Raw genomic sequence first — 13,585 nt, forward strand, 5'->3', positions numbered from 1 at the left:
AAGCAATGCCTGCCATTCACTTTATGGCTCACCTTTTCGAAACCGCGGTTTCGGCTCCAGATTCGGCTCAACAGGCTAGCTTGGCACCGCGGTTGTTTTGACAATTGTGAGTGATTTGCGTACGTGCTCAGGACTTCAGACGAGAGAACGGAGCACTGAAGCCGAATCGAAAGCCGAAGCCGTGGATTCGGAAAGGGCCAATGGTTCCATGAAGAATAATTCAGAGCCAACACTCCTCCCAAGTAGTTTCCCAAGGCTGTGTATTAACTCGCAAGTCTTATTGTCATCCACACTATGGAAAGCTGTTTATAGCTAAAAACACCACTTTGAAAACACCAATTAAAACAACAGCACTTTTAACGAGATCTTCTTGACGAAGGTATTGATTAAGAAATTAATCGACTGAGACTGGTTTATGGCTGAAAACGACATATAATTAAAGTACATTCTGTAATGGTTACTGTATGGTACATTCACATTGGTTCAGTGTATATTGTCATATTCGCTTTGTAATCTAAATTATAAATAGGCGTACAGTAATAATTACATTCTGTACAAACTCAACCCAACACTATTGATTATTTTTGTTCTTGGAAGTAATGAATCCGATGTACCCTTGTTGTTGTACGCCTATAGTTTGACATGATAGGCATCTGTGTATTGAGAAAACATTGCAGACAATATCAGAGTTTGAAATTGGTGGGTATAGCCTAGATGAAGGAAATCCATGCAAACATGGCCCACTTTCTTTATGCCAAATTTTGCGCTTACAATCACCAGTCTCCGCTTGGTACGGCAAGCGCCGAACTTCTGCACTAGCCGTGTTAGCGAAGAATGACTACTAAAACCGTAGTCTATTATTATACGCACTAATATTATGTTTTGATTTTTAGTGATTTTCAACAGACACAAAAAACTGGAGAGCGACACCATAAATATATGGTCTAGAATACTTTATTATAAAAATCACAGCGGTACATTGCTACTGAAATAAATTAAACCGCGAGAGCCGATAGATGTTGACGGCACCACGCCCAAGACCCGACTGCCCCGAATAATGGCAAGCTGATCTCTTAAGTTGAGAACAGTCATTGCTTACGTAATAGTCGTTTAAATTGTCAGCCAAGCAAACCTGATGAGGCGCAGTACAAGAATTTAAGGAATTTAAAACGCTTCACACAATGCACCACAACACTAACACAAACTAAAAAATTCCCCCTGAAAACGCGTTATACGCTTGAGGTAAGCGCACAATTCCCAGCCTTCGCAAGCGCTGATTCTTGGCTTACAGCTTTGAAGGGGTGGGGTGGTTAGATCCCAGTCCGCAAGATGCATCATTTCGTTCCGAGGTCAGAGGCGGGATTCGAACAAGGGCCCAAAGAGGTGAAAAGCAGGGATGGACCAACTAAGATAATCCAGATGTTGTATACTTTACTAATAAAGTGGGCATAGGGTGGTGGTTTTAAGTTTTGTTTCCTTTTAAAAAATTTGCACGTAATTCCATTCACTTTTGTCTCCTATATAATTATAGTGATGGGCGACAAGGCTGTATAACGGGGCTTGTAAATAATTAAGGTCAAGTAATTAGACAACCCTAAGGTCAGCATACACGGTAAAGTACAGACTGAAATTAACTAATGATGAAACAACAATTGACAGCAAAGGCAATCTAAAAGGCATCAGGATTGACATTCATAATAACTTTAATTAATTTTACAAATAAAAAAGACCTAAAAAGGTCAACAATATTAATCACAGATGTTGTTTATTTTATCCCAAACTATATTTTGTTATCCGCGTTGCAATGATTATTAAATTATCCATCAAATTGGTTATGATACCCGTTGATATGGACTGGATTCGAACACTCTCTCATCATCGACAGGCAAGTTCGAAAAAGGGTATATTGGTTATGACAAGTAGTCTTGAATGTGGAGATGTCGAGTTTGAATCTAACTCGGATGGTATGCCCGTGGATTGCGTTTCCCAACAGGTCGGGGGGGGGGCGTTGACGCAGTGTCACCGACACGTCGGTTTAGGGTACAACTAAGTTTATTATTCTCTACTCAAAGTGAAATAATGTACAATCAAAAAACATTCATTTTCATCAATAAGAAGCAAAGATAAGATAAATTTAGAGCAGGTCAGCATCAAGCTATCGGGCTTAATTTATGTCTCAGGCTATCATTTAGGTCCCGGAAAACAACAACAAAATTTGAAAAGATCAACCGATTTGTTAAAAAATAATACAATTTTGTTTACACCTGAGATTTGTTTGCTGTTCTTACGCAGTTGGATATTTAAAAAGGTGCCAAGTTTGAGGAGACTTAAAAAAAGTCACTTGGTGTGGGCTTTAGCGAAGTGCACTTTGGGGAGTGTTATCAATGAGTAGATCACAGGTTTTGGTTTAATGATGAAGATTAAAGAAAGTACAAAACAATGTAGAGCAATATGGCAAAGTTGTGACTGGAATCAATAGATCAATATATGTTTCCCCTTATACAGTACGGTTTAGTGTCGCAATTTTTCAGTAACGCGACACAAGCAATGCATTGGTTTTTGATTAAGTGACTACATGGTAACGAACAATCCATTTTTTTTAATGAGCTGGCCCATTATGAAAAGAATTGTTTTATTAAAAAAATTGAAAGCAATTTGAAAGCAACCGTTGAAAGGGAAGGTACACGTTTGGTAATTGTCAAAGACCACAGTGTCCTCACTTGGTGTATCCCATCATAAGCATAACATAACAAGCCTGTGCAAATTTTAGCTCAATTGGTCATCGGAGTTGTGAGAAAATGATGAAAAAAAACACCCTTGTGTGCTTTCAGATAAGAATAAAAGACTTCTAGCTAGAAGTCTTTTATTGTTTTAGTGAGAAATTACCTCTTTCTCAAAAACTACGTTACTTTAGAGGGGGTCGTTTCCCACAATGTTTTTGATACCAACAGCTCCCCAATGCTCGTTACCAAGTCAGTTTTAAGTTAATACTTGTTTTTGAGTAATTACCAAACGTGTACCTTCCCTTATATTAAAGCTGAACTGTTTAACCGGTCGTTTACACTGTATACGAGCACATTTCGTGATAGCAATATTATAAATACATGTACATTAACTAACTGCGACTTCAAAAGCACATTGAACCTGCGAAGTGAAATAATTTCATGTAATGAAGTAAACTAAGTTCTACTGTTTAAATTAACTACAGGTTATAAAGTGAAATGAATCAAATTGTTATGTCCATTGTTCTCGGTAATGTGCGCAAGCTCAGAACTACGTTAACAATGGAAACTTACATGGTAAGTCTGCTGCCACCTAGCGTTCCAAAGTCTCCCATTGCACAGCTCTATGGCGTTTTGCCAAACATTATTGTCCGCGTGGTGGGCGATCGTAATTTATTTTTTGAAAAAGTTCATCGCTAGCTAGTTATAACCCCAGTTACTGAACAAACGTGCGCAGGCGCGCTTGACAAAGAGTGCCGTCATTTAGTAATGTGAAAAGGACAGAATGAGGGAACTGGGAACGGTGGTAATTTTTTCAGCCAAAGTCATGCTACGATCATGTAATTGTTTTTCCCCCGCAAATACCCATTGCGCAACAATGACTGCTAAATGCGGTGCATGCTGGTGTAGCTAGCGATCAGATTGATCTCCAGATAGACCAGCATGCACCTCATTCCACGCCTAGTGCGCACGTACCGAGTATCAGCGCCAAGGTCCGTGACAGTGATGTCAAACCACCTAACATTCGAAAAGAAATCTTCAACTATCTACCATTGTAGACCTTCCTTTATTTCCTTAACACAATTATACAATTCTTTGAGTGAAATAAAACTGGTTCAAACATGCATCGGCTTTACTCCAAATGAACCATACTTAAAGGGGCAGGGTCGTGATGATCGAAGCAGGCTTGTTGTCGTACATGGCTTTATGTGCTATAAAGAAGACTCTGTCCCTTTAACGTACCCCTTTAATAACCCCACCCAAAAAAAATACTAAATAAACAAACAAATGAATGTATTTAACACACACAAACAGTGAAAAGGGAAAAGGACAACAAATAGTAATAGGTCTACAACAATTAAAAATATATTGCCCATAATGAATGTGTAAATATTTGTTAGAATACTACACAAAATAAACACGAACCATCTGCCAGCATCTTCTTAAAAGCAAAAAGTTATAGACACAACTCCTTATTTATTTTTTTATTTTGTTTGTCTAACCTCGTCTTAAAGAGACATTTCTGACATCGCGCATAACGTTACCCCCTTATCTTCTTGTAATAGTTGTTAATGCAAAAATTACCTGCAGTTAGTTGTGGTTAAAAATAAACTTAATTTTGCTACTTGAAGTACACTTAGCGAAACCACACGGTCTGCGATTTTGTGAAGTTAGTTTTTCCAATAATAGCATTCCACGCTCTGTTATGAATTTAAGCAAATCGCACAATTTCGAGTTTTTGTTTTTTGCATCACAATAATTTACCCTTGAAGTGCCATTTTAACCAGGCCTGATTTCAACTATTCATTTCATAACAAGATTTATTTTAAGCCCAAACCACCGAAACCGAACGCAACTTATCTTTTGTGGAACTTGTTCGAGTGGACAGTGTGTCAATTAAGTTGTGATCTGTCTGATCTTCATTTCGGTTGCTTTGAGGGTTTCGAACTTCCATGTTGACCAGTATATTCCCTTGTAGTTTATGCCCCCGATACTCATAGGGGTGGTATAGTATACACCATTCAGATTACTCTGTGATTCATCACAGTGAGAAAGCCACCAACCTGCACCCAATATTTTGGCACAATTCTTGGAGTCGTCGTCGTTGTCTTTATCAAACGCCGAGAAATGTTTGGTATCAAACCCGTCACCTTCAAAGAAAAAAAATATTGACAATAAGTCATGTTAGAGGATATAGGATTTGAGGCATTGCATGGTGAGGTATCAAAATATATTTGGTTTGCGGTAACACCATGTGTGTATCTCCTTGCCAGGTAGAGTTTGTTCTTAGAGAACCGTCTTGCTTTATTCTACTGCCACGGAGTAGATAATCGGAGGTTCGGGAGACTTCTCAGTTCTGAAAAGAACTGTCCTGCTTTTTAACTATTACCTGGGCGGATGGTATAGAAAATAGACTGGACTACTACTTTAGCTTATAGTATCGTAATTAACTGAACTGCCGCGGAGTCAGTTCTGAATTGGTCTCAACGTTTGGACTAGCTTGCTCTAGTCATCGTCGGGAGACTGAAGAGGTAAGAGAATAGTGTGCTGAGAATAGTGTGCTTATATTCCTCATGTTAGAGAAAATCTGAACGAGAAACATCACTGGTCACTGTGAGTGACATCTTTCATAGCTAGACATTATGTATTTGTGTAGATACAAATGAACCATGATTAATCAATGAAGTGATTTTGGTACAAACTTATGAGAAGATTTCAACATTAGACCTACATTTGATCAAACTTTTGTTTCAAGTATTTTGGAAGAAAGCCAGCGACTTTTTGAAAATTGATTTTTAAATTCACTTTACTGGCCAAAAAGACAACGAATGAAGTTTCAGTCTTAGATGTAGGAGGAAAACTCAAGAAAATTACTCAAGGGAAAACCTTAGCTATCAGGAAGAGACTTATAAAACCCGATCCGTATTGGCCCTGAGGAAACCAAATCGTTGATCTGAGTTAAAAGAAACAGTCGACATAGTAACAGCTGATTGATACTCGATATCATTTAATGTTTGTTTTACAACGTGACTCTAAGAACATTAATTGGTGGCGATCAAATACGTCGTTAAAGTTTCGGGCAAAAATATGGTGAGGCCACATTGTGCCCCCACTCCTCGGCCGTGAATTTGTTTTGTTTTTCCAAACGACATTGCAATATTTGTTTTTCCTGCCGCTGTAATTGGCTCTTTCCGTCAGATTACGTCATCATGAAATTGCCCTGTATGCTCTTTCACCAAATCATTGCAATGTCGTTTCGGATGTTATGGCTTACCAGCGTCACCACCATCAAAGCCAATGGCAATCTCATACATGTCCTTCAACTCTTTGATCTGGAAATCACTGTATCGAGCCACGGCGACGGTGCCATCGAATGCAGTCAGAGTGACTATAAGTTCCCAGGGCAGTCCATCGAATGTTAGCTTGTGGATCTTGTCGTTTCCTAACCAGAATTCCCCATTTAGATCTCCGAAACCCTTCTCGTAATCGGCCCAGCTTCGGTTGAAGTTTACGGAGCCGTCGTTGCGCCTTTGAATCACCTAGAAAAGTGTACAGAATTAACCCATTGTGTTAAAGGCAGTGGACACTATTGGTAATTGTCAAAGCCTAGTCTTCGCAGTTGGTGTATCTCAACATACGCATAAAATAACAAACCTGTGAAAATTTGAGCTCAATCGGTCATCAAAGTTGCGAGATAATAATGAAAGAAGAAAACACCCTTGTCACACGAAGTTGTGTACGTTTTTAGATAGTTGATTTCGAGACCTCAAGTTCTAAATCTGAGGTCTTGAAATCAAATTCGTGGAAAATTACTTCTTTCTCGAAAACTATGGCACTTCAGAGGGAGCCGTTTCTCACAATGTTTTATACCATCAACCTCTCCCCATTACTCGTCACCAAGAAAGGTTTTATGCTAATAATTATTTTGAGTAATTACCAATAGTGTCCACTGCCTTTAAACATTAATATAAAAGATGACCATCAGAAAGTTCACAAAATACCTCCGACAAATACCTCGGCAAAACAGTGAAAATTGAGAGACTACACAAGAACAAATATTTAGTAGTAGGAGCAAGGAGGTGGGAGTATAGTCTGAATGCACAAAGAGTTACTGACAAGGAATAAGTGACAATAAAATGGCAATGTGCATGAATAAAAAAATAAACAAATCAGAGTATTGTGACAACAATGAGACGGGGTCAACAACCAAAGAGATGGAACACGAACTAGTATCAACACAGAATGAACAACTTTTCCAGGTAATTTTGTGGCAGGAATATGGAATTTTATTTGTTGCTGCCAGCAAAATTACCGGGAAACGTTTTTCATTCCGTTAAGTATGAAGTCCCTTAACGTGGGTTTGTATATAATGTGTTGAGAGTGGTTGTGGCTGAACAATATGTACTAACATGCACCTATTATGTGTATATGTTTAGGCAAATGTGGTTAATTTTAATTAAAGGCAGTGAACACTATTGGTAATTACTCAAAATAATTATTAGCATAAAACCTTTTTTGGTGACGAGTAATGGGGAGAGGTTGATGGTATAAAACATTGTGAGAAACGGCTCCCTCTGAAGTGCCATAGTTTTCGAGAAAGAAGTAATTTTCCACAAATTTGGGTTCGAGACCTCAGATTTAGAACGTGAGGTCTCGAAATCAACCATCTAAATGCACACAACTTCGTGTGACAGGGGTATTTCTTTCTTTCATTTTTATCTCGCAAGTTCGATTACCGATTGAGCTCAAACTTTCACAGATTGGCTATTTTATGCATATGTTGAGGCACACCAACTGTGAAGGCTAGTCTTTGACAATTACCAATAGTGTCCCCTGCCTTTAAGCTTATTAGCATAATTAATATTTGCATTTACAGAAATTCGTAAAATAATGGCGAAATTTACTGAATAATTCACTTTACGGAGTCTGTAAAATACGGATATTTCTAACAGTTCGGTCAATTCCTACACGAACGTTTCAAGAGTGAAGATGCTCAACAATAAGATGTGTAAATTAAGAAATAATGGTGGAATCAAGAGACACTTACAATGTATCCCTTCGTATTTTCCACCATATCACAGTACACGTTGAATGTTCCCTCCTTATCGATGGTATACACGCCGCTGGTTCTCTGGTCATAACTAAGAGCTTGCTGGCAGTCTGTATACACGACTTCACCAGCAACAGGTATCGCTAATGTCTCGTCTATAATTATAAGGATGAACAAAACATTACAAAAATGATTAATGATAAACATCCCTTAAGCACTTTTCATTTATCATGATCAGCAAAATAGAAGTTTAAAAACCACTTTGTGTGATATGTGACGTGGATGCACACTATCTTCAGATGTTTTCCTGAGCTCAGCAGACAAGAGCAGCGCAAGATATGCAATGGAGAGCTGTTCAAAATGAAAACAACATTGTGAGAAACGGCTCCCTGTGAAGTAACGTAGTTTTTGAGAAAGAGTTAATTTCTCACTCAAATAATAAAAATTTTCAATAACATTAAGCCTTTAGTGAGACATCTGAAAGCACACAAATTTGTGGAACATTATTTTGTGCATTTTTTTTCATTATTCTCTTGCAACTTCGATGACCAATTATTGAGTCATAATTTTCACAGAGTTGTTATTTTATGCATGTGTTGGGATACACCAAGTAGACTGCATGGTCTTTGCCAAATTAACAAGCAGCACATCCTCACAATTAAGTGATCTTTGAAAAAATGTATCTTTAAAACTGCATCATCGATGAGTGGAGGCAACATAAACCATTGATTTTGATCTTGTCGACTTGTGTTCCTCTCTTAAACCCGGATTACATTCTTACCAATTGTAGTTGACTGACGGTTCAGGTTGTCTCCTTGCGTGCTTACATCGTCGCTGGTGCTCGTGCCTTGATCATGACTACTCTCATAGTCTGTAGATACGATTGGAGCTTCAATTGTAACAGGTTTCTCGGATGTTTCGTCTATTTATATAAGAGTACATGAGAAAATGATTGGTATGTTTATACAATAATGTAATGTTTGGCATCCTACCTTTTTGAAAGGAGCGAGGATGTGGGGTCTTTTCTGGTGAATCCATTTTTTATACTAAATTTGCTGACAAGCCCTTTATTGGAATTTTAATGAATTATCTATAGATTTGTCTTTGTGCCCTTTGATGCCTTTGTTATTTTTTTTGTCTGGATCGCCTTAAGATAGTGATTATTTTTGCTTTTTGGGTTTTCCGTAGGCTTGTTCTCTGTGTAGTCATATTTTGATTGCCTATTCTTTGTATGTACTGTTTGCCTGGAAATAAATTAACAAATAAATAAATGTATCAAACAGATGTTTGACACGGAGCTCAGAAACCAATTGCCACACCCATTCTCTTGAACAACCTTCCCGTCCACATCCGTGCCTCAACTACACTGGACTCATTTAAAGCGGCTTTCGAGACCAACTTATAAAAATCCAAGTAAACTTGTTTAGTTTCAGCTATTTCATCCCTCTTAAAGTTGTCATTTTGTTGTTGCCGTGCATTTTGGGGGTCTTTATATATAAGTGTGTTTTGTTATTTTTCGTTTCAGCGCCTACAAACCCTGTATTAAAGCCATTGGACCCTTTCGGTACAGAACAAAAAAGTCCACAGATTTACAAATAATTTACAGGATTTACAGAAGGGAATGGTGAAAGACTTCTCTTGAAATATTAGTCAATGAAATGCTTTACTTTTTGAGAAAACGGTAAAACAATATAAAACAATATACAACAATATAAATTCTCGCGAGAATTACGGATTAGTTATAAACACATGTCATGACACGGCGAATCGCGCGAAAACAGGAGTGGGTTTTCCCGTTATTTTTCCCGACTCCTATGTCCGATTGAGCCTAAATTTCCACAGGATTATTATTTTATGTATAAGTTGTGATACACGAAGTGTGGGACCTGGACAATACTGTTTACCGAAAATGTTTAGTGGCTTTAAGCTACCGAAAATGTTTAGTGGCTTTAAGCGCTATATAAATGCATGTTATTATTGTACCAGCTTTGCTTGGAATCCTGAGATAATTAACTGCAGGATGATGAGATATCACCATCTCAACATGTCGGATTGCACTCTCAGAGCTCCGTAGTTATTATATTATCCAGAATTACAATCTTACCTAGTGACGTTGAAGTTTTCTTTGGGTCTTCACTTTGAGCGTTTTTGTTTGGACATCCTTGTGATCTACGGAGTCCTTCAGCGTTCATTGGTAGAGTGTCGATGTAGACGGGTTGGTCCTTCCTGGGCGGTGCATACGCGTTGTGTCCGCCCAGCATGACTTGAGTGCAGGAGCAAGGATCGCCCGGTGGTAGAACGAACCGTACCCTGCCGCCTGCAGAGTCATCTGGTTCAGTACCAAGTACACAGACACGGGCTGCCACAGAAGTAACTGTTAACCAATAGAAGAGGTTGCCTCAATAAAAATAATTAGTATGCACATTTAAACTTTTTGGGGGCTACTTCTGTTTTTCCATTCACTCAATGCAACCAAACTGATGGCATGTAGGCCAAACTGACCTGATATTTGAATGATACATGTTTTGAAAACATATATGTTTTGAAAAAGCAAATCTAAACACTGTTGTAACCATGATATGGGTGCGTTCGATTAGCTTCCCCGTGTCGACCCCGCGGTGCTCACTCGGGTGAGACCCTGATAAGAGCTAATCGAACCATGGATGTAAACTACCTCCATAATCAAACGATCAATCAACCTCTTGTAGTGACGTCATTGCACACCGGGGTCGACCCAGGGAAGCTTATTGAACGCACCCTTAAAGGGTTTAAGCTTAGCAGGATATCCAGTTTTCTTGAAGCAGCACCTTAGATTGACTTTTGGTACTCACAATAAAAAAAGAGCTGTGATGTTGACCAGAATAACAACAAATACAGAAATTATTTAAATGTTTTGTAAAAGCCATTTTCATTGGCCAAAAGATTCGTAAATGTTTTTGTAATACACAAAAAAAAAAGTGTTATAGTCAGAAAGATAAAACGAGGAAGGTAGTGGTAGCATTTAAAGGTAATCTTGACGTGATATCCCATCGTGGGACTTTGCCGAGTAGTGAAGTAGAAGGACAACAACAAAGTGAAACCAATAACAATTTTTTTTTTTTCGTCATGACTCACACAAAGGTTTAAACCTACATATTCACATGCTCGTTATTTTATGTGCATTTTGGTTGATTTCCCCAAAAATCGGAACACTATACGACTTTACCCCAGCTCTACCGATCCACAACTATTAAACTAAGTGACATGTAGAATGTACGCAAAATCATAGGTGAAAACAATTCAGCCGCACATGTTTTAAAACACAATATCGAAAATTACCCTACTGATATATATACACAATAACAAACAACGTCAATATTTTGTTAAATAACAAAATAATAGCAATACAAAATTAGGGCAAACTCTAATAAAAAATTTATTCAAATGCGCAGAGCAATAAAGTGTTAATTAAAAAATAAAAACATTAAATCACACTATAAAGACATACTATTAATATAATTAGTAAATAAATAAATAAACACTGCGCTCATACATACCCGCCGCGAGACAAATGGCAGCAGTGGTAATCCAAACCATGTTGGCTCTCATGTTCCTCAAATTAAAACGAGCTGAAAGATAAATGATCGCAAAAATAGTTACATTTCAATAATTGAGCATTGTTATATGCTATTTCATTTCCCTCTTGAAACTGTGATGACATCAAGTTGAATCTTCCGGGAAAAATTTACAAGAAGTCGTTCATCAGGGGAATGAATAAAATGTTTTAAAAAGATAATAAAAAGGAGCTATATTCCACAAAGTCATGATCACACCTCTAAAACAGATTATTTACACCAGTTTTAAAAGAATCAAACCATTAATATTCGAACTGGTTGCCTTGGAGTTTTAAAAATGTGACCATAAATTTCGTCAAGTAATTTATGGCAAATTTAAAAGGAAAGTAATACAAAAAAATCACATGTGACGTTTTTAGCTGATTACAGTGTCTAACTTAAAAAACTAAAAAACAAAAACAAGCAAAAAGTGTCACGTTTTTTTTTTACAAGAATGTCAAATCCAAACAAAGCAAGACAAGCTCTCAAAAGAACATCAAGTAGATTTACACACGGTGTTTTTGCAAACCAAATATAACGTAACTATTATAGGTGACATCGTATACCAACCACACCTCTGGCCGCACCAATCACGAACAGCCAAACCTCAGAAAACTAAGGAACGATTCATGCATTAATCGTTTCGTAATAATTTGTTGAATGTTCTGGATGAAAAAAATAATTCAAATCATACTACTTAAAAGGTAATTATTTGTTCCAAATAGTTGATACCATCAACAGCTGCAGTGCCTCACCAAGTGTTTTGCTAAGTTATTTGTTTGACTAGACACCATCTTATAAACCCACCTTTAAACTATTTTTTAAAACTTCATACGGTTAATTTTTTTGCACTGCGGGGGCTGCTATAATTACAACTTGTTCATTTTCGAAGCACAATTGAAAATCTGGTATACTGTTACTATCTAGTGCCTCATAGCCTTAAATTGGAAAACCTTTATTCTATCAGCACATCTCACATCCCAATGTCTGCACGCGGCTAATAACGCCAAGCGAATCAAAGATCCAATCATTTCAAATTAGTGATTTCGATGGCAATATTGCTCATGCCAGTCAGAAAGGTGTTATTGAACATTTGCGGCACGTGCCTCCTAAGAACATGCGATGTTCAACTAGTGTCAGTTATTTATAGAAAATGTATAGGTTTATTTGTATATTACAATTTATAGACTATTTATAGGTATTTTGTTCAACTGCATCCCTATCACGCCACCCCTGGATACCTTTTAGGGACACTATCTTGGTTTTAGATACTTTTTGAACTTTAAAATCTCAAAATAATTATTTTGTTGGATTCCATTTGCAATTTATTCACCTATATATGGCCCAAATTTCAAAACTCAAAAACATATCTGCTTTAATAGCTAAGTTAAAGAGAGCATGGTACCAGTCACAAGGATAATGTGTTAGTAAGGGTATTTTGACTGGTAATCTTATTTGAACTGCCTCTAGCTACCGGCAATAGGTTGTTTCATGCTCTAGAATTGCAAAGGTCGTGGGTTCAAATGCCACCCAAGGACTCTGCCTGTTATTTTGTTCACGTCAGAGCTCGGCAAAGAACCGAGTTTACAACACTTACACGCACATCGGTGGATGTACATGAGTGAAAACCATTAAATAACCTCGTTCTTTTAAAACTTATTATGGTTAGCAAAATTTGATTTTTCTTAGCTTTTTGTGATTTAGCTGGTCTGTGAAACTGGGTCCTGCCCTGCTTCAGCATTTTCTTGCTGAATTTATTTGAAAAACACCGGCTACTGCTGCAGGGAAAGCAATGTAAGGTCTGTGACCATTCAAGCATCGAATAGTTTATTAAGAGATCATTCTTGATGAATGAATTTTCTATGAAACACAGCCAAACACTCTCATTATTTTCGTTAACGTTCCGACGTCCACTAGAACGAGGCACCACCAGTCGGTTGGTGGCGCTGTTTTAATAAGTTTTATTAAGTTGATATTGTACCAGCCTGATGAACATCTTTCATGACATCATTCTTGATTCCCATTATCTCCCAAACAAATATGTATTTTTTTTTCCACGTGGTTCGTATACCAGACACGACATGACACAATTATTTTGTTTAACCTCATACTTATTTTCCTGTATTAGTATATCATTCTTCCCAGTAAAAGCGAAATCATTTTTTTTTTTTTACGGGGGGAGGAGTGATCTCACTCTCTCTGTCTGATGACTTTAGAGA

General features: G+C 37.5%; 2 protein-coding genes across 2 annotated transcripts in view; one reads left to right on the forward strand and one right to left on the reverse strand.

Moving 5' to 3' along the window:
* The window catches only part of LOC139934062 (dolichol-phosphate mannosyltransferase subunit 3-like), a 535,719-nt gene that overhangs the window by 352,035 nt on the left and 170,099 nt on the right, over positions 1 to 13,585 (forward strand). The window lies entirely within an intron of this gene.
* On the reverse strand, positions 4,620 to 11,349 carry LOC139949416 (fibrinogen-like protein 1). The gene is made up of 5 exons (XM_071947749.1): positions 11,310 to 11,349; positions 9,878 to 10,147; positions 7,771 to 7,928; positions 5,998 to 6,262; positions 4,620 to 4,873 (listed from the first exon to the last, which is right to left on the reverse strand). Exons 1-5 carry the CDS (start codon positions 11,347 to 11,349, stop codon positions 4,620 to 4,622), a joined length of 987 nt encoding a protein of 328 aa, XP_071803850.1.

Source organism: Asterias amurensis, chromosome 2 (assembly GCF_032118995.1).
Source record: "Asterias amurensis chromosome 2, ASM3211899v1".
NCBI classification, from domain to species: Eukaryota; Metazoa; Echinodermata; class Asteroidea; order Forcipulatida; family Asteriidae; genus Asterias; species Asterias amurensis.